General features: G+C 40.2%; 2 protein-coding genes and 1 long non-coding RNA gene across 3 annotated transcripts; 2 read left to right on the plus strand and 1 right to left on the minus strand.

Annotated features, from left to right (window-relative positions):
* The first annotated feature begins 6,672 nt into the window (after window positions 1–6,672).
* LOC140349244 (uncharacterized) lies at window positions 6,673–8,300 on the plus strand. Its single transcript, XR_011924525.1, has 4 exons — window positions 6,673–6,706; window positions 6,850–7,047; window positions 7,658–7,749; window positions 8,185–8,300. It is a non-coding gene; the product is annotated as an uncharacterized lncRNA (long non-coding RNA).
* Window positions 8,301–8,798: 498 nt separating this feature from the next.
* On the plus strand, window positions 8,799–10,396 carry LOC140349014 (E3 ubiquitin-protein ligase rfwd3.L-like). The gene is made up of 2 exons (XM_072435206.1): window positions 8,799–9,036; window positions 9,970–10,396. Exons 1-2 carry the CDS (start codon window positions 8,854–8,856, stop codon window positions 10,111–10,113), a joined length of 327 nt encoding a protein of 108 aa, XP_072291307.1. The 5' UTR covers window positions 8,799–8,853; the 3' UTR covers window positions 10,114–10,396.
* A 5,414-nt stretch (window positions 10,397–15,810) lies between these two features.
* Window positions 15,811–21,185, minus strand: LOC140348839 (mixed lineage kinase domain-like protein). The gene is made up of 11 exons (XM_072434948.1): window positions 21,082–21,185; window positions 19,229–19,678; window positions 18,972–19,070; window positions 18,662–18,839; window positions 18,070–18,170; window positions 17,756–17,891; window positions 17,589–17,673; window positions 16,749–16,891; window positions 16,367–16,416; window positions 16,044–16,202; window positions 15,811–15,917 (listed from the first exon to the last, which is right to left on the minus strand). Exons 2-11 carry the CDS (start codon window positions 19,674–19,676, stop codon window positions 15,868–15,870), a joined length of 1,449 nt encoding a protein of 482 aa, XP_072291049.1. The 5' UTR covers window positions 19,677–19,678; window positions 21,082–21,185; the 3' UTR covers window positions 15,811–15,867.
* Window positions 21,186–25,818: the final 4,633 nt, after the last annotated feature.

The following is a 25,818-nucleotide window of genomic DNA, read 5'->3' on the forward strand; positions in this document are numbered from 1 at the left end:
CAATTGTTTTCAAGTACGCTAAAAATCTTGCCTCCCAGATGTGATGGCGGGCTTCGTCTCCGTCGAACCTCGGCGGCAGTCCGCGTCCGTGCATTGCTGTACCTGGGGTTTGCCTGGGCCCATAACCTGTTGGGTTCATTGCAGCGTTTCACTCAGCTTGTGCACTCTCTCCCGTGCCATCTGACTGTGACATCTTTGCAGAATACTCAGTCTTGGTACACCAGGTATATAATGCAGGACAGGAGACTCGTGTGTCGTTTTTATCGGTAGCCGCACTGTTCACTGCTCCAGTCCCGTGAGTGAAGTGAACAGGAGGTTCCGCCTTTATTAATTGAACAGAGCGTATCCCTACGCCGAACAATATAGTGCTTACATGTAGTGGAACACATCGCTCTCTAACAGGGCAAGATCCATGGGTTTCAGAATGATGAGAAATTAGGAGGACCGTTGCCATAGTGATTAATTATTAAAATGGTATGACAGGTTAAAAATACAAATTTCACTAAAATGTAGAGAACATGATGTTTCAGATTTGACTCAGCATTTTGTTTAGTTGTCCCCAGATTGACCATTTTGGTGAAGTTTATATTAGTACTTTCTGGTTGGACATAGGTAGAGGAAATTCCAAAATCATTACCTAGCAACCATACTGTTGAATTATTGTCAAAATGTGTACTTACATTGTATATCATTTACAATATGATCTAACTTGAGATACATTGCCCTCCTCTAGTAATAATAATATACTTATTTACTAATATATAATAATACAGGTAAACCAATTTAGATCTTTCCCTTTCAAACACCATCTCGTCCATGTCTCTTTATAGGGGCAGATTATAGTGGACAGGGTTCCTTACCGAGACCGGCCTCCATGTGAAGACCTGCTGAGCCTTCAGGTGGAAGGAATAAAAGATGCAGTTGGTCTCATGAAGAAATGCTGTGACCAGAACCCTGATATGAGGCCACGTTTTAAAGGTAATAATATACACAGAGTAATAGTTTTTCATGGCTGTGCGGAGAACATTTACTGACAGACCACTTTGTTCCAGACGGCTTTAAAATAACTGAAAGGCTCTTGTCAGAACACAGCAAGAACATATAGCGGTTCAGGATGTCATACTGACAATACTGGTGTGTATTAACCTTTATCAACTTAAATGCATTATAGTATTTGTCTTACTGGTGGTACTGTCATAACGCTCCTCACATCCTTTCACTAGATTTATTAATATGTTTTGAATTTAATTATTATTTTTGTAATTATATTTGTGAAGGTCCAATTAAGTTAATTGATGTTATGGCCCAAAGATCAGCCGTAGAAGTAAAACCGGTCAGTTAGTATTTATAGTAAAGTGTTAATTATGTCAATTGGAGTACGAACCCTGCTGAGAAATACTGGTAATAAAAGTATAAAGACAATAGATTGTAATATAGCAATGTTGCACCAACCTTAAAATTGGTGTCCATTTTCTTAGAGAACCTGTGGCAGTTTTGCAGCTGTTGTAGCATCGGCTGCACCAGGAAGAGGGACTCCTGCCAGGCTGACCACAGCGGCCCAAACCATGATCCCTTGGTAAGTTTGCTTTGGCCACAATTATTTGAATGTGGGTGTTTCCAAGGTTCTGTATGTCTTTTTTTTTTTATTAAGTTGTCCATCAAATCATCGTTTAAATGTAAAATTTAAAGGTTGAATGGACGATTTTTTTTGGCCCAAATCTGAGTCTCATTTCCTCGTGGCGTGGACTGCCGATTAGTCCTGCCACGTATCAATCATAAAACTCACCTACCGCTCACCTGCAGCTGCGTGTGGCTCGTCCCCACGTAAGCGCATTGATCTATCATAATATAGTTCCCTCAGTGTACGGGGCAAAATGAAGATGGAGAAAGACAGTTCGAGCTGACTCAGAAGAAGAGGGAAATCTACGGGAGACGAGAGATGCGATGTGATCCGTTGCGCTAATAAACAAACGCACGTGTGTGTTGTATCAGTCCGCACGGGGGAGTGCGCATGCGCACTTCCACCTGCGTTCTCAAATCGCCGAAAAATCGTCCATTGCGCCTTTAAACATTTGGGTCCACCTAATTTTATTTCCTTTTCTTAAACTGGTTTGTTAAGACCAAGGTATTGTACTAAATAGAAATGACGAGATTCAAGGTCTGGATTACAAAAGGTATCAATGTTTTCCACCAGATTGTAAAGGAAAGTCACATGAAAAGCTTTGTGTAGAAATAATCTTTTGACTTGGAGAAACAGGACTTTTATAGGTTTTTACAAATGAGGAGTTATTATAACCAAGAAATTAAACAAAGTAATGACTATTATAACCCCCTGACTGAAATGTTTATAAAGGTTTCAAATCACAACTTTCAAGGGGAATAATTTCTAAATGCTATCATCGCATTTCTAATCTGGACAAATACTAAATATATTGAAAACAAATGGGAAAGAGAAGGTCATCTTTGACTGATGAAGAGTGGGAAATTCCAGCATCTCAGGGGAGGAGCTCAAAATCACATGTCTGGAGTCACGTTTCTTCATAACTCCATGACTGTTTTTGACTTTGCCATCTCTCTGAACTTTAGAATTTTGTACTTGGGCCTCAAAACTCCTGCCATGGACACAATAAATGGATACTTTTGGAATGTACATTTGGCAGCAGGAAAAAAGGCCAAAACAAAGAAATGGACGACACAAACATCAACAACAGTCCTGAAGGGCCAAGTATATATCTGTAGACCCAATTCATGTTTTCATTGAACTGAATAGATAAAGGACAGTCATTAGTGTCGGTGGGGAAAGCATAACTGTATATTATTGGCTCCAAATTGTGCCAAACTGCTATAAGGGTGGTTCATGGATGCATCAACAGCAACACGTTCCTCGTGGCTGAAGGCTATAGAGTGAAGGTACAATATACAGAGTTGTTCAAGTACATAAAACCTACATACATTAAATCAACTGGGACATAGTTAAATTACTAATATGAAATATAATAGTTTAAAGAGACCAAGGATATCTGTAGAGGCTAGTTTTCCCTGCCAAAACAGCCACTACTGGTTGAAGGTGTACGGAAGTCTTTAAGCACGCGTGTCTTCCAAAGCATCAAAAACTTGTCCAGTGAAATAGTTCTCTACAATAACACATGGAACTACATTAAACAGGGTCAAAAATCACATGCCTCTGCACCTTCAAACACCTGGTGCCAATTTCCTGCCCTCTTTATACCTGGGGTTTCCACACCTTACAGCTACCCAACAGTGCTCTATAGAGGCTGGAGGTGCACATAGGAAGGGCAGTCCAAACAACAGCAAACTACAATATCCTTAACGTGAGCATCCTGCATTCAACTTACATATATTTTACATGAATGGACCGTGCAGTTCTCTGATTGGTTAATCCACCTGTCAGTGATGCCCATCGCACACCGTGAAGACCATATACGGGCCAGACCACACATTTTTGTAAAGCCCTGTAAAAGCGTGTAATCAGTATCCCTGTATTGATATTTGAATACAAAATAGGCCTATTCTTATTTTTATTTTGATGCATAATATGAACATTTGACTAAGGTAGGAAGTATTTGAAGTATATATGTATAGTGCATTCCTGATGTATTCCTAATGTTTTGTTTGTCCAGTTAGGAAGTTATAGAACACTCTAAAGTAATAAAGTAAAGTAATAACATCTCCAGCAGCAGGTGGCAAAACCTGTTGCAGAAAAGTTACACAGTGCACCTTTAAGACGCGTAAAAACAACATACCATTTAGAAATGTTGTGTCTTCAAACATTTAAAAGTACACTATTTGAAAGATTTTTGCAATTTAATATGAAAGTAGGCTTATATATTATTTTCTATATTTTAATTGAAAGAAATTTGTGTGAATTTGTTGCTTTTTGAAGGTGTGTAAAGTGATCCTTTTTTATTGACATTCATCAATGAGATATGCACTGGACAAATGTTGTTGATTAGACTGATTAGTTCATTAGCATACTCATTCATTACTCACATGGACCTATATATTTTAAAGTCATTTTACTCAATGGTTGATTGGGTGGAGTGGGCAAAGACAAATACATGGAGCCACTTCCTGAGGACTGTCCCAAAGCGCTGGAGGGTCTGATTAATGCATGTCGGGCCTATGACAGCTTCCACAGACCGTCAGCTGGAGGTACATGAGTTTTTAAGGCAGATGTCCTTATGTTTTATTTCCATGTCGCCTCTAGGAAGTGTATCTTTCCCAGTGCTGCTGCTGTTTCTGTCCTTAATGCTATTTTTTGTCATGATTATTTTACAGTGTTGGTGGATAAACTGCGCAGCGTGGTGGTGGAATTGGAATCAACTTGAAGAATTAAAGAAAAAACGCAATCTTAATCTACCCAGACAAATTAACCACTTGATTAAACTCAAACGAAGCCAAGAACCTTGCATTGAATAAACAAAACAGCAATTGGTCAATTTTATACCTGGGCTATATTTTCTGAAGAAATGGGGTGAATATTAATTAATTAAGGATTCATTTTAAAAATGTTTTTTTTTTATTTTATTTAAAAAAATAAAAAATAAAAGAAATGCCAAAGTTTTGAATTGAATACATTTTGAAAAGCTGTGGACGCATACTTTACACCAAAGAAAGAAAACATCAGAAATATTACACACATAAGTTGGTATTTTGTCACACAACACATGTTTGTCCCAAGTCAGAAGTTTCGAGGTGCTTTTGGTAAGTGGGACACCACAACTATTTTAACTTTTCATAGTGAAAACACTACAAGCATAAAAGTAACCCCTGTATAACTGTTATTATATTATATAAGTATTACATTGTTATCATGTGGCTGAATGGGCAGCACAGTAAAGTAGTGTAGAGTCATGATGGTTCTGTGTATGTGACACAGGAGGGCTTCTTTACCTGTTATGTGCTGGACCATGAGGGGGCAGTACTGCACAACGCTCAGTAAAGATACACACACATCCCAAATACTGGCAGTTCATCCCAACAGTGCAGTGTCATTGTGTCCTTTGGCAAAACACCACGCTCTACACATAAAAATGTGTCTTATGTGATTTGTCAGTCTGCCCCAGGGCAGCTAATATTAGAATAAGGTGAATTGTAAGTTATTATAGAAGCGCACAGTTTTAAAATACAAAGGATCAAACTTGACTTTCCCCCTTTACTCATATTCACTCTTTAGGAGCAGCAATAACTCCATCTAGTGGCACAACTGAACCTCAAACGTTGCGTGTTTCTTGCAACAAAATTTAAATGTAAGATGAATGTTATATATTCAGAATAATGATTAAAAAAAATGATGTTTACTTTTTTGTGTCCCATATGGAAGAAGTTTTGTAGCCTACGATAAATACAATAATTTAACATTGAATAGAATCGTCCATAAATGATTATTTAGTCAGTAAAAAAAACAAAAACTGAGTAACAGTCATATTAACTGGAATAATATCAAACAGTGTTCATCAGAAGCAGGGAAACTTGGTAACCAAGTGATGGGTGTTTCGTTCTCTCTGTCAGAAATGAAGTGTGCTATAGAGAAGTCTGGCATGACTACACCAGGAAAGGACCAGATCTGTTTAGTTATGTTGAAGCATCTCGGGTGTCGGGCGGAGGGGAAATTATTAGGGATATTTAATAAAGTGTGGGAGGAGGGCAGGTTACCTAGCAGCTGGAAGGAAGCGGTGATTATTCCCAATATTAAACTAGGGAAAGATCCAACAAACCCATCAAGTTACAGACCTATTGTGCTTACATCACGTTGGTAAGGTCATGGAGAGGATGATTACAGAGAGAATAATATACCACAGTGAGAGTGAGGGCTGTGCTCACCATTTCAGAGTGGGTTTAGGAAAGGCAGGGGAGCCATGGATCCAGCTGTGTGTTTAAAGACTGACATTAGAAAAGCTCAGGTGAATAAGGAGGTAGTACTAGCAGTTTTCTTCAATATAGAGAAGGCGTATGATATGGTCTGGAAGGAGGGTCTATTGATTAAGTTATTTAAAATGGAAGTTAGAGATAGGGCATTTAATTGGATTTTCTATTTGAAAGAGTTAATTAAGTTCAGATGCGAACTAGGTTATCAGATTAGTATAAAGTGGAGAACTGTACTCCACAAGGCAGCTTTATAAGCCCACTTCTGTTTTTAATTATGCTCAATGATGTTTTTAGTAATATTTAGTCGTTATTTGCTGATGATTGAGCCTTGTGGAAAAGAGGAAAGAATCTAATATGGTGCAAAATAAAATCCAGAGGGCAATAAGAATGTTTGAAAACTGGTCGCACTCCTGGGGAAGTCAATGGTTTTTAGTAGTAAAAAGAGGAAGGAGATATAATTAAAAATGTATGAGGAAAATATAGAGCGGGTAAGTAGTTTTAGATTTTTGGGACTTATTTTTTGATTCAAAGCTTTTATGGAACAAGCACATAAGGATGGTGGAGGATTCCAGGAGCATCACAGAAATCAGTGAATCTGATGAAGAGGATCCTGTAATGTAGCTGATAAGATAAGATAAGATATTCCTTTATTGTCCCACATGGGGAAATTTCATTGGTGCAACGCAGGTAGATACAGAGGTAGATACAGAAGAATGTCCCTCTCAGAGGGGGACAGGGGTCAGTTGGCTTGCATTCATTTTATATCGCATTTTCAAAAGAGCAAGAAAGGACAGATGCTCCAAGTCAAAGTGCCCAGGTAACATACCCAGATATTTCACAAATATTACATTCACACAACTTTCTGTGTTTGTGTTCAAACTTGGGAGATAAAAATAATTTTTTTTTACAACATTCCTCTGCTTGAGAATATTAATTCATATGAATCTAATGCTTGTGCAGGCAGTCCAGGCGGCCTCTGACCCGTCCCCGTCCCCACACACAGAGGAGGGAGAGGGAGACACATGCACTATCTGTTTTGAGCCCTGGACCACAGCCGGCGAGCACAGACCCTCTGCCCTACGTTGTGGGCACCTCTTTGGCTTCACCTGTATCCAGAGATGGATCAAATCAGCTGGTACATCTGCTAAATGTCCACAGGTTAGTGAAAAGCAATAAGTCCAAGACTGAGCCAGACAATGTGCTGCTGTTGCATTTTGCACTTATGCCCTCTGGGTGGCGATATGTCACCACACAACTAAAGACCAACCACTATGCAAATGATTTCATTCCTTCTGCTATCAGGCTTATTGTACTGAAAAGTGAATGCTGCACTTTTGTTTCGTGATGCACACTAATGTGTTTAATGTTTTGTGTTTTATGTTTGGCTGTATGTATGCAGTTAAACAAGAAATAATGTAATGTTATTGTAATATTGACATGGCCAGAGAGCTAGACCCTGAATTGCCCTTTTTGGATAAATCTGCCATATCGTCTTGTCAGTGTCTCTGAAGCTAAACAAGGTTGGTTAGTACTCAGATGGGAGACCACTGGGAATGCCATGTGACAGCAGCGAGGGGGGTTGTACTGCGCACTGTTGTTGTTTCCCTAGGCCAGACACTTGACTCACATTGTCTCCAGTGTTCATGTGCTTGTGAGAGTGAATGGATGGAAATGAGTTTATGGCTTCTATAGTAGGGCATGTTTATCATGTATGTTTCTAGAGGCCCCCACTAAATTAAACACTGATTCATTTCTGTTTTCTTTACAGTGCAACAAAAAAGCAAAGCGCTCAGATATTGTGAAGCTGTACGTCACAAAGCTGAGAGCACTCGACAACTCTGAGCAAGAGACTTTAAAGAGGTGTGTGACGTTTTTAGGCAACTATTGAGAAATGTACCAGGTTCTAAGTTAGTGTCCAAACTCTCTGGTCACTTCGGCTCAATAATTTGGACTGTTATGTATAAATGTGTTGAATTACAAGATATTCTGCCTAAATACTTTGATTTGTTGGTGCTCAAAAAACATTGACATGGACCTTAGTCTTTGCTCAGTTATATCGCAGCCAACAAGAGGAAATTACCATTCTTGTATATTTAAAATCGTAATTAATATCACAGTAATAATGGCACTAAAGGCTTGTAAGTGCTGGTTCCCTGCAATATTGATATAATATTGTACCAACATGGGAATAATATAGAGAACGTAAGATCCCTGTTTTTACATAGGAGAATGTGGCTAATAAAGTGAACATTCATTATCCTCGTTCATAACATGTCATGATGTGTGTCTTTCCAGAGCATTGGAACATGAACAGTCTCTGCGAAGAAAAGCTGAACTGGAGTCGGCTCAAGACAAACTCAGACTTCAGGTGGTCACCAACCAGTTTGGACAGATTCGGAAGGAACTACAGGTAAACAAAATAAAGTTGCTATTTTTGAGTTAAACCTATCTTAACAGACATTATTGCCCCTGCGTTACACAGAAAATCAAACAGCATAAGCCTAAATAATACTGATGGAAAGAAGAGTGTTTTATTTTGTTTATTTACGTACTATCAGTTGTATGCACATGAATATGGCCTTAATTGCTTGTGAGTACTACAGTAATTGCACATGAATATGACGTATGGCACATGGTTAATTCAGTATTGCACATGTTCAGGGCTAGCAGTGTTTGTTGTAGAGTCTGACAGCAGCAGGAAGGAAAGATCTGCGAAATGTCTCCTTCACACAAAGAGCAGTGGGTGTGACTCGTGGAGAATAAAGATTACTCAGAACATGCATGAATCACACCAAATACAACTTTGAGCAGTTAAGTGAGAATAGAAACCAATTATGAAATGATTTAAAAAGCTCCTAAAAGTTGCTTGTGCACATGAAGTCTCTGTTAGTCATGAATTCACCTTTTGTTGTCGCTGTGGCTTGTTTCCCAGGCCGCGCTAACCCCGCCCTCCGCTGCATCCTCATGGCCCTGAACCGGACGCCTCAGGAGGACTCCAGTGACGCCCCAGTCAGCTCCTGCACCCCGGTCCAGACCTTCTATGCCGGGACGTCCTGTAAACTGCTCACCAAGAACTCGGTCTTCAGGCGTCCAGAGGGGTCAGGGACTCTGGTCTGTGCTGGAGATGAGGCCTCCAACTCCACTATGGTCTGTTATTCTCCTCACTTCATCCATACATCTCCTCTTTGGTCTTCCTCTGGCCTCCTGTGTGTCCTGTCGCAAACCTCTGTCACAAACCTATAGCTCAAACTAGGGCTGGGCAATATGACACAAAATGAATCCTCTTGTTTTTCTTAGTATTTCTCTTTAGACAAAGACAAATGCACATTTTCATGAACATAAACAATACAGGCTTTAGTTTAATGTTGCATAACATTAGAATAAAACATGTGCTTTTACTGCTCAAACTATAAATGTAATTGTGCCTGTAACATCTTCTAATCTAAGCTTTGTTCAGCTCAGAATAAATGACCAGCTCTTGAGCTTGAAGCACATGTCTGGAAGCACAGATAAGATCTTCTCTTTACACCGCCTGATAAGACTGGAGTGATTCAAATGTTCTGTCTGCTGGCTACTTTTCACAGTCCCACCTCCTTGACCTGCTTTATTCACTTACATTATCATTCATCGCATTATCTCACTCGTTCTGTGCAGTAGATTTAGTAGCGTTTTAAAGGCTATGGATTTCTACACTCTTCTGCACGAGAAAGTTAAACTAGAAGAATCAAAAAACATCTTTGAAAGAATAAGAATTTTTCAATATCTTGCACATCCCTTTAGCTGAGTGGTTAGATGTGTCATTACAACAAGAACATTCTAGACTCATTTCACAAAAAGTTTGTGCTCTTTTTATGGACTTGGAGTTGTGCAGAATGTCTTCAAATATTGACTCCCAACAAAGAAGGGGAAATCTCAATAACTGCAGTTGTTTAGCCAAAATAAATTACTTTTCAGATGTATTTAAAAACCTACTCACTCCTGTAGAGTAAAGTATAAATTGCATACCGAAAAAATTTAAAAACATTTTTTTTATTTTTCCCAGTCCCTTGCCATATCTTACTCTTCCCTCCTTTCCTTCAGGTGTGGGACGCTGGCAGCGGCGATTTGCTCCAGAAGCTTCCGGCAGACCTCCCCGTGCTGGACATCAGCCCTTTCTCTGTGAACGGAGAACACTTTTTGGCGTCGCTCACAGAGAAGATGCTTAAGTTGTACAAGTGGGAGTAACTTGGACACATTCCCGGACTCCAAACTGCGGATGGAAGAAAAAATCAGAAACAATGCTGCTAAAGCTTTTAGCTTGAGTTTACACATTTCCAATTCTTCAACCAGGAGCAGAGTTGCAAAAGATGTTACAATCATTGCAAAAAGGTGCATTATGTAACTTTTCTCGTGAAGGATCTGCCACATGCTCGTCTCAGAAAGCACATACAAATAAAGTTAGTCATCAGCTTCTAAAACCAGTGAATAAGAAATATTGCAGGATACAAATATTTCATTTTAGATCTATTTAGTTTTTAACATTTTAATTTCGCTGATTACAAACCAGCCAAGACAACACGCTTTGAAAATACTTTACAAAGACGTTTTGGCTGGAATCATATCCTCATATCCAGCCACTCTGATTTCCAAAGGGCATGATTGACAGGCAGATGAACCAACCAGAAACACATGGTTTGTTCGTGTCTGGACAAACATGGCAGATTATGAGGGAAAAACCCAAATAAAACACTGAGAAATGGTGCCGGCTTCTGCAGAGTCAACAAGCTGTCAAGTCTGAGGTAAATTTAAGTTTTACATTCTGTCTGAATGTTCTGGAAATGAAAGGAGACTTTGAGAGACACTTGACACAGATTAGCAGCAGTGGTTGGAGCGATCCACGCTTAGAGAGTTTCTATGGTCCGATTCCAGACCCTTCTGCATTTGAACAGAATGTAGGAGGGACTGGCTGGTCATGCAAACCAATCAGTGTTTTACCTTTCCACTTCAACAAATGATCTACCTACAGTTCAACATTTTCATTTGGCTTTTACCTTATTTTTCCAGGCACAATGAGTATACTGGCTGTTTTTTTGTTTTGTATTTTACATGGGGATCTATTATTAATATTCTGAACCAATCAAGATTTCACACATTTTAACATGTGGTTTTGTATCAGTTCAAACTGTCGCACATTGTCTTGACTCAACATAAAGTACCAGGTTTTGAAACGCAAGCTGACAAAATAATAGTGTTTTTCCACTTTTTACAGCGCAAATGTTTGCCAAGGAACAGAAAAATGTGTTGTGTCGATTTTATTCTTATTTTGTCTGTAGTTTAACAGTATGTAAGAGCCTTCAAAATGTCAAATGCAACAAATGTGTGGTCAGTTTATCTTGTTACAATAGTACAATCTAACAATCGGGTAAAGAAATACTTCTACATTTTTGACTTTGTATTGTATTTGTATTTGAAAACTACTCTTGAATGTATTTTATGTTCTCATTGTCAATAGATTTTAACAGTGACAAAACTGTGACGACATCTTTCTGCTGTACTTTCAGCTTCGCTCCTGGTTGAACGCAAAGTGCCAAACGGCCGCTGCCGTTGTAACCACTTCCTGGTTTTGGGGGGAAGTTGGCTGTAGATATATCTATGTTTTATACAGAACAGTTTGTGTTCAACTTAAATGTTAATAAAATGATGGGTTATTTTTATCAAGAGCTCGTTCTACATTGTTTTTTTCTTTTACAAATTCAGTATTCTGCTTTTTATCAATACAATTGCAAATTAACTTCACAGAATCTGAATCGAAAGGTTTATTGCCATTGTCAATTAAAAGGAATTCCCAAACATACGTAACAAGCTTTGGTGATACTGTACAACATAAAACAATGTTGTATGCTATAGGATAAAAAATAAAAATAGGCTTACTATGTACACGAATTTACATATGTAGTGCAGAAAGTGAACAGTGCAGTCAGTGATTAAATTTTGGTTGAAGTGTCAGTGTTTAAGAAGTGTTCATGAGTCCAACGGCAGAGGGAAAGAAACTGTTCTTATGGCGGGAGGTTCTGGTCCGGATGGACCGTGGCCTGAGGGGAGCGGCCTCCTGCCTGAGGGGAGCGGCCTCCTGCCTGAGGGGAGCGGCCTCCTGCCTGAGGGGAGCGGCCTCCTGCCTGAGGGGAGCGGCCTCCTGCCTGAGGGGAGCGGCCTCCTGCCTGAGGGGAGCGGCCTCCTGCCTGAGGGGAGCGGCCTCCTGCCTGAGGGGAGTGGCCTCCTGCCTGAGGGGAGTGGATCAAATAGTCCGTGTCCAGGGTGAGAAGGGTCAGCTGTGATCCGACCTGCTCGTCCCAGAGTCCTGGAGACGTACAGGTCCTGCAGAGATGGAAGTCTGCAGCCGATCACCTTCTCAGCAGAGCTCACAATGCACTGTAGTCTCTGTTTGTCCCTGGCTGTGGCTCCAGTGTACCACACAGTGATGGAGGAGGTGAGGATGGACTCAATGATGGCCGTGTAGAACTGCACCATCATCTGCGCTGGCAGCTTGGCTTTCCTCCGCTGCCACAGGAAGTACATCCTCTGCTGGGCCTTCTTGATGAGGGAGTCTGTGATAGTGAGGGGGGGCTGGGGGGCTGTGACTTTCCTGAAGTCCACAGTCATCTCCACTGTCTTAGGTTCCGGGCGTTGAGTTCCAGGTTGTTACCGCTGCACCAGCCAGTCCACCTCCCTCCTGTAGACGGACTCATCCCCGTTCGAGATGAGCCCGATGAGGGTGGTGTCGTCCACAAACTTGATCAGTTTTAGGGAGTCATGGGTGGAGGTGCAGCAGTTAGTGTACAGGGAGAAGAGCAGGGGAGATAGTACGCAGCCCTGTGGAGTTCCTGTGCTGATAGTCCCTGTGTCTGAGACATTCTTCCCCAGCTCATTTTCAAAAGCACAAGTAGCCAATTTATTTTTCAGTAATTAAAGCTGTAGTTTCATTAACAGAAACAGTTGTAATCCCTTAAACAATTATGTAATGTAATGGTAGTGTAAACACTTAATCTCCTGTTACTTTCTTTTGCTGACTGAACTTAAGAATATAATGGAATAGAAGAAAAGGACAATTTATAGTTGGTTTAGGCCAAGAGCTTGATTGGTAAATACTGGCCTATTCTCATACCTTCATCCAAATCACACCATCCCACAGTCTAGACCTACGGTACTTATTTTGACTGATAATTTGAGTTCTGACTACACCACAACAATGTGATGGTGAACTACAACAGACAAAGAAACCCTGCAGGACAGGTTTTCTGCAGCAGTAGCTCCGAGACAGAGTGGACGGATGCACTGACCCAGAGCGCGGCTGCCTCAGGTGGGTGAGTGAATGGGTGAGTGAATGGCTGAGTGAATGGCTGAGTGAATGGCTGAGTGAATGGCTGAGTGAATGGGTGAGTGAATGGGTGAGTGAATGGCTGAGTGAATGGGTGAGTGAATGGCTGAGTGAATGGCTGAGTGAATGGGTGAGTGAATGGCTGAGTGAATGGGTGAGTGAATGGGTGAGTGAATGGGTGAGTGAATGGCTGAGTGAATGGGTGAGTGAATGGGTGAGTGAATGGCTGAGTGAATGGGTGAGTGAATGGCTGAGTGAATGGGTGAGTGAATGGGTGAGTGAATGGGTGAGTGAATGGGTGAGTGAATGGGTGAGTGAATGGCTGAGTGAATGGCTGAGTGAATGGGTGAGTGAATGGCTGAGTGAATGGGTGAGTGAATGGGTGAGTGAATGGCTGAGTGAATGGGTGAGTGAATGGCTGAGTGAATGGCTGAGTGAATGGGTGAGTGAATGGGTGAGTGAATGGGTGAGTGAATGGGTGAGTGAATGGCTGAGTGAATGGGTGAGTGAATGGCTGAGTGAATGGGTGAGTGAATGGCTGAGTGAATGGCTGAGTGAATGGGTGAGTGAATGGGTGAGTGAATGGGTGAGTGAATGGGTGAGTGAATGGCTGAGTGAATGGGTGAGTGAATGGGTGAGTGAATGGCTGAGTGAATGGGTGAGTGAATGGCTGAGTGAATGGGTGAGTGAATGGGTGAGTGAATGGGTGAGTGAATGGGTGAGTGAATGGGTGAGTGAATGGCTGAGTGAATGGCTGAGTGAATGGGTGAGTGAATGGCTGAGTGAATGGGTGAGTGAATGGGTGAGTGAATGGCTGAGTGAATGGGTGAGTGAATGGCTGAGTGAATGGCTGAGTGAATGGGTGAGTGAATGGGTGAGTGAATGGGTGAGTGAATGGGTGAGTGAATGGCTGAGTGAATGGCTGAGTGAATGGGTGAGTGAATGGGTGAGTGAATGGGTGAGTGTGTGGGTGTAAAACGTATCTAATTTTCTGCTTTAGGTTACTCTGACCAAACGACACACTGGTAATATCAATCACACTTTTACACAATTTGGGTGCACGGTGGCAAAGGCATTTAGCGCTCTTGCCTCCCAAGGAGGAGATCATGGGTTCGATTCCCAGACCAGACCAACATCACAAGATCTCTCTGGGTGGAGTCTGCATAATGGTGGCAAAATGGTGACTCTAAATTGGCCCTAGAGAGTGAATGGTTGTTTTGTGTCTTTGTCTCTATGTTCACCCTGCGACGAGTTGGCCACTGTCCAGGTTGTACCCTGCCTAAGGCCCAAAGTCACTGGGATAGGCTCCAGTCACCCGAGACTGAATGAATGAATATCTCAATTTCAGTGTCTTTACTCAAACTTTTGGTACATGCGGCACATCATTTGCTGGACAACTTTCTTAACAGCCTGCACACCAGGACAAGTGCGCCCTCTATAGGTGAATGCTATTATAACAGTGTAATACATTCACATAAGGAGGAGCACAATACAGTATATGACAAATACAATACAATACTCTATTTCAATATACCACACGTCCTAATGATGATGTCTTTTGTGAGGGACAAAAGACAAAAATGCAAGGGATTGGAGAGAGATGAGAGATGAGAGGAGCACTAGTGAAGAGACCGGTTGGAGGGACGGGGTGTGTAATCCAGGAGGGTGGAGAAGAGGGAGGGGAGAGAGTGATGGAGAGTACGAGGGGCTACAGCAGATGTCTCCCCCCAAGAAACAGTTAATGTGCGACGTGACGTTTGAGGTTCAGTTGTGCCACTAGATGGAGTTATTGCTGCTCCTAAAGAGTGAATATGAGTAAAGGAGGAAAGTCAAGTTTGATCCTTTGTATTTTAAAACTGTGCACTTCTATAATAACTTACAATTCACCTTATTCTAATATTAGCTGCCCTGGGGCAGACTGACAAATCACATAAGACACATTTTTATGTGTAGAGCGTGGTGTTTTGCCAAAGGACACAATGACACTGCACTGTTGGGATGAACTGCCAGTATTTGGGATGTGTGTGTATCTTTACTGAGCGTTGTGCAGTACTGCCCCCTCATGGTCCAGCACATAACAGGTAAAGAAGCCCTCCTGTGTCACATACACAGAACCATCATGACTCTACACTACTTTACTGTGCTGCCCATTCAGCCACATGATAACAATGTAATACTTATATAATATAATAACAGTTATACAGGGGTTACTTTTATGCTTGTAGTGTTTTCACTATGAAAAGTTAAAATAGTTGTGGTGTCCCACTTACCAAAAGCACCTCGAAACTTCTGACTTGGGACAAACATGTGTTGTGTGACAAAATACCAACTTCTGTGTGTAATATTTCTGATGTTTTCTTTCTTTGGTGTAAAGTATGCATCCACAGCTTTTCAAAATGTATTCAATTCAAAACTTTGGCATTTCTTTTGTAACTAAAAATAAACAAGGAAGATTCATGTTTTAACTTTACCCATATTCACCCCATTTCTTCAGAAAATATAGCCCTTTAAAATTGACCAATCGCTGGTTTGTTTAGTCAATGCAAGGTTCTTGGCTTCGTTTGAGTTTAATCAAGTGGTTAATTTGTCTGGGTAGATTAAGATTGCGTTTTTTCTTTAATTCTTCAAGTTGATTCCAATTCCACCACCACGCTGCGCAGTTTATCCACCAACACTGTAAAATAATCATGACAAAAAATAGCATTAAGGACAGAAACAGCAGCAGCACTGGGAAAGATACACTTCCTAGAGGCGACATGGAAATAAAACATAAGGACATCTGCCTTAAAAACTCATGTACCTCCAGCTGACGGTCTGTGGAAGCTGTCATAGGCCCGACATGCATTAATCAGACCCTCCAGCGCTTTGGGACAGTCCTCAGGAAGTGGCTCCATGTATTTGTCTTTGCCCACTCTCTGCAAAATGTCCTTATTTGTCCATTTGGCTTTAGTATTTGGATCTGGAAAACATGTAAATCAACCATTGAGTAAAATGACTTTAAAATATATAGGTCCATGTGAGTAATGAATGAGTATGCTAATGAACTAATCAGTCTAATCAACAACATTTGTCCAGTGCATATCTCATTGATGAATGTCAATAAAAAAGAGTCACTTTACACACCTTCAAAAGGATGTTGACGAGTTGCAATTTCCCACATGACGATTCCAAAACTAAAAAGCAACAAATTCACAATTCATAACAAATTTATTTTAATTAATACATAGAAAATAATATATAAGCCTACTTTCATATTAAATTACAAAAATCTTTCAAATAGTGTACTTTTAAAAGTTTGAAGACACAACATTTCTAAATGGTATGTTGTTTTTAAACGTCTTAAAGGTGCACTGTGTAACTTTTCTGCTACAGGTTTTGCCACCTGCTGCTGGAGATGTTATTACTTTACATAGAGTGTTCCACAGTGTGGCATTCAACTTTTTTATTTCAATAACACCAGATAAAACCATAATAATGAAAATACACAGATATTTAACAGTCTGACCTGTAGACTTCACACTCTTTGCTGTAGAGGTAGTCGATGCTGTTGAGCATTTGTGGGGGAGAGTAGCACAGAGAACGGCTCTCTCTGTCTTTTCTGCCCTTCTTCAATGATGTCTCTGTTTTGGCCAGCTCAAAGCCTCCTAACTGAACAAACGAAACATCAGGAATACATCAGGAATGCACTTACACATGTATACTTCAAATACTTCCAAATATTATGCATCCCCGAAAAAATAAGAATAGGCCTATTTTGTATTAAAATATAAATACAGGGATACTGATTACATGCTTTTATGGGGCTTTACATACAAAACGTAGCAAGAACATGTCACTGTGGTAAAATCATGGATCTAAATCTGTTTTTGTCTGGAATAATTCTTTTAATGACATTGATTGGCACCGTCTTTGGCTTTTGCCATGCTGTTCTCCTGCTGGGGACAGTTGGGAAATTAAAGGCCCAAGTTGCATTTTCCTCCAAGGATGGTTTAATATACCTTCATTATTTCCAAAGGTACATGCACCTAAACATACTATTACATGGTGTATATGCCTAAACACACTATTACATGGTGTATATGCCTATCCACCATCAAGAAATTTGAATATTGGCTATGCAAAACTTCATGGAATCATGGAAATGATAAATAAACAGACTTTGATGTAGCTATATGTGACAGTCTTAGGGCAGGCACTGCTTTTGGTTCAGAGTTGGCCACTGCAGGGGTTGAGCACTGCAAGTGGTCTTTATTAACTATTATATTTCATATTAGTAATTTAACAATGTACCAGTTGATTTAATGTATGTAGGTTTTTTGTACTTGGATAACCTTGTATATTGTACCTTCACTCTGTAGCCTTCAGCCACGAGGAACTTGTAGCTGTTGATGCATCCATGAACCTTTGACTTGGCCTCAGTTTGATGTAACCTATCAAATATATTAGTACAACATACATTCAATCCAAACCCAATGTTTTAATGTAAAGGGAAACCATTTTCCATGCACTCGCCTGTACAGTCCCTGGGCTGCATCCAAACACATGCGTGCCTTTCTGATCCAAGGCAATTTACAGTCCGAGTCTAGGACGTCCCTGAGACTGCCCTTTTCGCAAAACTCCATGATGATCAGGAACTCCGGGTTTGGGCCTGAGCAGTAAAAAGAAACAACATGAAAGGAGGTGATAAATATTTACTGAAATGGCAACGATTAAAAAAAAAAAAAAAATCCTTCACAAACTACATATAGGAATGGCTAAATCTTTATGACTATTATTTGAGAACAAAACAAACAAATGTGCGAGCAAAGTTCTTGATCATCTTTTACCTTCTTGATTCTTGACACAGATGCCAAACATTCGGAGAATGTTGGGTGACTCAAAATTCCTCATGGTTTCAACCTCCTTGGTAAAAACCTTATTGATCTCACTAAAAAGGGAATAATATAGAAACATAAACAGCAAAAAGTAACCAAACGAGAACTGTATTTTCTTGCAATGTGTCATTTGACAGACAGAATGTATCGCCATTGATGGTGCAAAGACCAAATTTCGTGGACAAAGTTGTGGAGGACATTTAGCACATTTAACACATATGTCAACATAAATTTGGCCCTAGTTGGAGTGATGTGTATTTAACTTACAATACAGTTTTGGTTATGGTATTATTAGTGGTAACAGACAAGGTTGTTCACTATCTATTTTGCCCATAGTAGAGCCGTTATCTGAGCCAAATAGTGTGAATAGTTTCACATGTGGTCTCAATATTTCAAACAAGCTTTATGTTGATGACCCTAACCTGCTGACTGGAATATTTTAGTAAATAAAACATATGTAGCGTAGCTTAGGTTACAGTGCTTTAAAACAATGATTCAGCTAAAAGTGATTATACAGTATTTCCTCTTTTAGTGGACTACAAACCGGAGAGTGGTGTCTTCCTGGTCAATGAAGCGCTTGATGGCCACATCGAAGCCGTGGAACTTTCCTTTGTAAACCTCAGAGGTGGACGTCACCATGAAGGGCTCCTGAGGGAAATCGTACTTCAACTCCTCTGGTCTAATCATCCGGATCACCTCATTTGGGGCACTGGGTTTGTCCACTGCAACACCAAGAGCACATTAAACAACAATCTACTTCTGCTTTTAAACCTAGACATTTGCTCCCTCCTTTCTGTGATTTCATGCCTCACGGAGCGACAACAAATTCACAAGCGTCTTTGTGTAATACTCACACATGTCCACCATCTTGGCCACATTGACTTTGACCTCTTCAAAATCCCTCATCATGGCATCCATCTTATCCCGCTGCATTTGGACGTGGTTCAGTAGCACTGAGGAACAGGAAATACTGAATGATCATTTTGTAGACCAAAAAAATATCATACAAGGTTTGGCAAAAAAGTGACGTACACGAGTTTATATATGTTATCAATTTATAATGGGCAATTTCAACTATATATAAGGAGGCTCATTTCCACAAAGACCTTACATTTCTTAAGCTCTTCTTCATCGTCCCGTGAGTCCACCTCGTCCTGCTTCTGTCTGTTGCTCATCTCGAACACTTGATGGAGCGTGTTGCTGTGCTCCACCTGCAGCGCTCCTGACAGGACTTGGAAGGCATCGTTCAGCCGCTCGTTCACTGTGGTGAATCCGTCCAAGTGGCTACCCGACTTTAGAACACGTTTGACCCAACTGGCCTGCGTGTATCTCTCTATCAGATCTCGTGCAGATGTCAAGGTGATGCTCAACTCCTGAAGTGCTTTCCCCACCTCTTCAGATGTGAGGACGGTTCGTCTCTTGTTCACAGACTGCACCAGCTCCCCCAAAGCTTTCACTCTCTCGGCGACTCGATGACAGCGCTTCTTATTGGCTTTGACCTGCTCAACCAGGTCGTAGATAGCCGACGCAGTGGAGAGTATGGGATCGATGAAGTCCATGGCTAAGGACATAGAAAGAAGAATGGTTAAGTCTCAACAAATGAAGGATTAAAGGAAAAACCCATGAGTTGACATTAAGTTAAAAGCCACACAGACAGTGTTACAGTGACTAAAATACAGAAGAAATGTGATAAACCATGCATTAATGCTGAGTTTTTTATCACTTGTGTATGCCCATTAGGTGAAGTAAATGGATTTATAGTAGAAAAAGCTTCAGTTGTAGTCATCTGGACTCAGTTTGAAAAAATAGACGTTTCGCCTCTCATCCAAGAGTCATTGTCAATAAAAGAATTTAGATCGAGAACTCCGATATTAATACTGTTCTGTGGTAAGACCCGCCCATTGGGAGGAGCCTTCCTGAAGTAGAAAGGGTCTCTGAGTAATTGGCTTCACTAATCATTGTTTTAAGATGTTTTTCATGTATAAAGCAAAGTTTCTGCACATATTAATAGAAAGATTAATTCAAAATAAATGATTTAAAAAATGTCCACCAAGAGAGATTTTTTGGATGCTATAATTTACACTTGCAAATGTAGCAATGACGGTTGTGTGACGTTTTCTTAAGCAAAGGCAGATTTAGATAACAAATTAGTTGCAAATTAGGTCGTATGAAGAGTTTGACTTTCACATACTTTTACATGTTTAAGTGTAAATGATAGGCGAAAGTACTTATTTCACGACAATGTAACATGATTATATTACAATTTTGCAAGCAATTTCTTAGTTTTCACTTGATTGACAATTTGGGGACGTTTTTAATTTGATTTCCTGGTTATGATTGATTTCTTAATTGTTACCTATAGCAACCATGATGTAAACAAGGACCAAAGCTCCTCTAATTTACACAATAGTTATTATTTGACACACAAAAATACTGTATACTGTATATATCCTGTTTATTGTGTGTAAAATGTCTCTGCATTTTGTGTGGTTATGACATATAGTGGGATCCTTTTTAGAACTCTGCGCTACTTCCTGTTTCCAACAAATAATAACATTAGCTTCACAAGCTGCCACTTGAATATTTACAACACACATTATCCCACCAAATTAAGTCATAGTTAGAAAAACATGAATAACAGATAGTTCTTGTCGTAATTAGTAAGTTGTCTACAGCAGTAGTTGTTGCAGCAGTAGTACAAGTACAAGTACTGCTGATAGCAATTCAATTTGGGCACATTATACTATAGTTTTCCTAATTGGACAACCTTGAATCTCTCAACTCAATAATCAGTTACATTCATTAACAGTTTGACATGTTCCTTAAACATTCTGCTCTGTTTTAGTTAACACAAAACAGCCGAAAGGGAAATATTCAACGTGTTTTTGAGAGCAGCCCTGACTGCAGCGGCCACGCCCTCTGCTCAAACACTACATATGATCACACAGAAAATGCAGCGCTTACCTGCAATCAGAAGTCCTGTCTTCACCAAAGCTCAAACTGAAACCATGTGGTATAAAGCTTCAACAGCAGCTTCCTCTTCCTCTCTCTCTTTTCTCTCCCTCCCTCCACCCACTTCATTCTCTTCTTTTCTTCTCTCTTCCTCCCTCATTCCACACTCGTTTTCCTGTTATTATCTTCTGCTTTCTTATCTTTAACTCTTCTTTCTTCCTTCCACTCCCCACCCTTGTTTCTCTTCTCTGTTCCCGTGACACCCACCTCGAGGAGTCAGATGTCACAGAGGTGCCATAAATCAAGCCTCTCTCCATATCTGCTATACATTATGTGGATTAAATTCAAGACTTAATCTCGGTCCTGGTCTAAACATCTTTTTATTGCCCTGGTTGGTCATGTCTGTATTAATACTGGTTTTGCTCTGAAATAGTCCTCGCCTCTCAGTTCTGTGTCGCTCTGAGTCAGATGAGCTCATGCAGGTCCATAGATCACAGACAGGCAGAGATAGGTCACCACATGGTTATTTCCCAGAGGAATAAAGAAGGTCTTTAAAATGCAAGGCGTGTACATGACGGTAAGCCAAGGAGTGGCTCTGGGTGAAAGAAACTACTGTTTACAACTATTGTCACATGATGAACCATAAAAATGTGTGTTAGGTAGATAATATGGAGAAAAAAAGTACAACAATAATGAATCTTCTAGAGAGAATGTTATCATTAGCTAATTTGGTTGTACTGAACATCCATGATGCCAGAATGTAATGATGTCATACTCAAAAAATGGGGCCAAGAAACTGTTTTTCTTATTTTATTACATTGTATTTTAACATGAAATATCCCAAACATTTAACCTGATCATTTCTATTTGTGGCTGGACTCATAAACTTTAATACAGCAAAGATTCTCATTTTAACAGAAGCTTTATTTAGGTTCCCCCCATCTATATAATTGTATAGGCCTGCAGAATGTTGTGATGTCATCAGTGTACTTAAAGACTGGAGACAAGGTGAGGGAAGAGTCTTGCCCATGGACACAACAGCATGTTATTCACTGGTCTGAGTTCAACAGTCCTCTCACCACAGTCACCTGGGCACTTTCCCATCCAAGTATCAGAGTGTTTAATATTCGGGGACCCAAGCCTCCATAAACTTGAGCACATCTTTCGCTTCAGTGTCCTCTGGAAGACTGATAATCTGCACATTGCCTCTGCGATTATGATTCTCTAGGTCTTTCCTTTTCGGCTGCTGTGGCTCGGCTCAGTTTGTTAGTCTTAGATTTTAAATCATGCACTTCCACCAGGGCCGCATCTATCTTTGCATCTGCTGCCTTTGTAATGTCATAGTGGTTCTCCTGCAGAGGCTAAATCACTGGGCCTATCCCACTCCTTTATTTATATATATATATATATATATATATATATATATATATACATATATATATTATATAATATATATTATTATTTTTATTTTTATTTAACCAGAAGAGTCCCATTAATTAAAAAAAAAAAAAAACTTTTCCAAGGGGCAGCAATTTAACCTAGTTGCAATTTACAAATGAACAACATAAAATACCTCAGGTTATGAGAAACAATTATTGAGGAAGCCTAATGTTTTCATCCTGGTTTTAAAGGCATTTAAAGACAAGACCACAGTATATTTCTAGTCTTTCTGCAACATGTTCCAAGCAAAAGGAGCTGAGTGTACAAAGGGTTTCTTCCCCAGGTCTGAGCAGGAAAAATGAACAGAGAGCAAGAGCTGATGGTTTGATTGCAGGGAATATGAGTCAGCACTTCGCTGTGTGATCAAAGTACAAATGTAAGAAGGCTGAAATCGAAGCATTGCCTTAAATGTTTACCTATGTCCTTGCCTTCTAGTGTCCGGAGAAGGTCATCTCACTCCTGAGTACAAGTCACAGTGATGCGTCATGGCTCTACAGTTAGTAATGAGAGAGAAGCATGAGAAACAGTGTCCACCACCGACATGAAGAGGAAGCATTCATATAAAAAAGATCACCATAATCTTACACAGATAAAAAGGTGCAGTGGGACATTTCTGCTGCGAGACATTGTGCTTTAAAATGTGTTGTGACAGCACATGAAAGCGACCTATTTTTTTATTTTAAAATAAGTAGCAAATAACAGGCCTGTTGTGAAAGAGAACAACGCACACAGCCCATAACAGACAGGCACAAACCCATCAGTTTGTGCCTGTCTGTCAATCTGCAGACTCACAGACAGGGACAGAAACGCTTCATTTAACCTGTCATTGATGGTTTTGAACTCGTCTTCAAAACTAGATTCATATAGGTAAAGCTTCCATCTACTGCTGTTAGAGTAAGTTCTGATGAGATTCCGGGCGTATGTCAAAATCTCACAGAGCTCTTGGATGTCATTCTTGGCTGCATCTGAGTATGTGTCCTCGCCTCCCTGTTTGAGGGACTGTTCGACATGTTCAAGTTGTTCCACTTTTACAGAGAGTCGCTTGCATTGTGTGTCGTTGCATTGCTTCACGTTAATCATCGTCTGACTCTGTTGAATTACTGAGCACATTTTCTCAATATAGTACATGGCCATGGTGCAGCTGTGGAAGAATAAGAATAAGTGTCAGAGGAGATATTTTGACCATGTTGGTTGTGTAACATGAACCCTGACCTGAAGGCTTCTCTTGTTTACATGAAGTGCATGATGTGAGCAGTGAATCTTCTTGTTGCAGACACTAAATAATCCAGTCGTACGGTACAAGTTCTTCTTTTAGGTTTTGTTCATGCACAAACCTGTGTGTCCGGTTTGTGCCACTAAAGATGAAACAGAAAGTATGAGAAAAACATTCAGCTTAAAAATGTATTCAAGTTAAAGTATTATCATTTAAAATCATAAATGTAAGGACTGAAACAAAATTAATCTGTCTTCTGGTCCTTTATTTAAGATATTCTGAAACAAACATGTTACTTCCAGTTGAAAGAGTTTTACAGTGTAAGCAATAACATTTTATAGAATATATTACAACAGCAGTGAGACAGTCAAACAATGAAACAGTCCATAAAAGACTGGCATTCACTGGAAAAATGAAAACTGTTTCAGAGGAATCACAGTGAAGGACAGATCCACTCTAATTAAAATTAAAGCCGCAAGCGGCATCCAACGGCCCTCGCGGGCCGCCGGCCTTCCGACTCTGCGCTTTCGACTTGATAAAGATGGCGCCCTTATTGTGTGTTGAATAAAAAAAGAACTTGACAGACGGCGACACATTGGACATGGCCAATCCAGTGCAAATGAACACAAGTGTCAGTCAAATTTGCTGCGCCGCCGCACAGAGACCGTAGCACTTGGAATAAAAATATGGATAACTTTTGATGCCCCGCTTGTGTAGATGATTTTTCCCAAAGTAAAGCTTGATCGAGCTATTGCCCACGGAGGAGTTTGTTAAAGTGTGAAGCGTAAATGTGAACATTTCAAGGATTTGGCGTTTTTCCCATTTGTGACAGTATATTTGCAGCTCCACGGCACAGAGACCGTACCACTTAAAATCAAAATATGGATAACTTTTGATGCCCCGTTTGTGTAGATGATTTTCCCCAAATATGAGCTTGATCGGGCAATCGGCCTAGGAGGAGTTCGTTAAAGTGTGAAGCGTAAAAATGTGGTGATTTTAGAGATTTCGCTGTTTTCCCATATCTGACATATATTTGCGGGTCCGCCACACAGAGACCGTAGCACTTAGAATCAAAATATGGGTAAGTTTTGATGCCCCGCTTGTGTAGATGATATTCTCCAAATATGAACTTGATCGGACAATCGCCCTAGGAGGAGTTTGTTAAAGTGTGAAGCGTAAAAATGTGGTGATTTGAGCGATTCTACGATTTTCCCATAAGGATAACATGGGATGTTTCTGTCAACGCTACGGTTACGCCGTACAAAATATGACTTTGGCTCTCATACTTTTATGATCAGGATGGCAAATTAGAATTTTGTTCAAAATATCATGTCATTTGGAAAAACTCTATTGTTTATAGGCCACTCTGAAGGCCAAATAGTCAGAATTCTGGGAAACGTTTGCGGCTCCGTCGCACAAAGACCGTAAAAGTTATCCTTAAAATTTGGATAACTTTAGATACACCACTTGCCTAGAGGACGTACACCGATTTTGAGGTTGGTGGGCAAAACGCACTAGGAGGACTTCGTTAAAGTGTAAAACATAAAAATGTGGTAATTTGAGAGATTTTGTGGTTTTCCCATAGGGATAACATGGGAGGTTTCTGTCATCGCTACGACTACGGCGTAAAAATTTAGGCATTTTTGTGATTGGCTTTTGTGATCGGGACGGCAAAATAGAATTTTGGGTAAAGTTTAGACAATTTTGGTAAAACTAATTTTTGACCTTCAATGTTAATTTAAAGGTCACTATGTAGGGGGCGCTATCACTGCCATTTCAATTTTGTCAGCCTAAACTGGTCCAAACTAGAAAGTTTAACAACTGATTCAAATTTGGTCCTAATCGGACTGGTTTTGATCAAATGGGAGCAATTTTTAGACCTGCAATATTCCAAAATAAGTTGTCCAACTTTGCGGCTGCGCCGCACACAGACCGTAAAAGGTATCTCAAAAAATTGAATAACTTTAGATGCCCCACTTGTCCAGAGGACGTACGCCGATTTTGAAGTCGGTGGGCAAAACGCCCTAGGAGGAGTTCGTCAAAGTTTGACGTAAACAAAATGGCTAACTCAGCTTGTTTTCATTTTCAAAGGAAGA

Source organism: Eucyclogobius newberryi, unplaced genomic scaffold (genome assembly GCF_026437365.1).
Source record: "Eucyclogobius newberryi isolate DKJ021-1_F unplaced genomic scaffold, fEucNew1.0.hap1 SCAF_7, whole genome shotgun sequence".
Classification (NCBI taxonomy): Eukaryota; Metazoa; Chordata; class Actinopteri; order Gobiiformes; family Gobiidae; genus Eucyclogobius; species Eucyclogobius newberryi.

Coding starts and splice junctions, on each gene's coding strand:
- LOC140348839 (XM_072434948.1), bottom strand. CDS start 19,676: ATGGACTTCATCGATCCCATACTCTCCACTGCGTCGGCTATCTACGAC. Junction 18,840..18,971: donor GGCCAAGATGGTGGACATGT/GTGAGTATTACA, acceptor TTGGTGTTGCAG/TGGACAAACCCAGTGCCCCA. Junction 16,892..17,588: donor CTGAAGGCTACAGAGTGAAG/GTACAATATACA, acceptor TCGTTTGTTCAG/TTAGGAGGCTTTGAGCTGGC.
- LOC140349014 (XM_072435206.1), top strand. CDS start 8,854: ATGGCCCTGAACCGGACGCCTCAGGAGGACTCCAGTGACGCCCCAGTC. Junction 9,037..9,969: donor AGGCCTCCAACTCCACTATG/GTCTGTTATTCT, acceptor CCTTTCCTTCAG/GTGTGGGACGCTGGCAGCGG.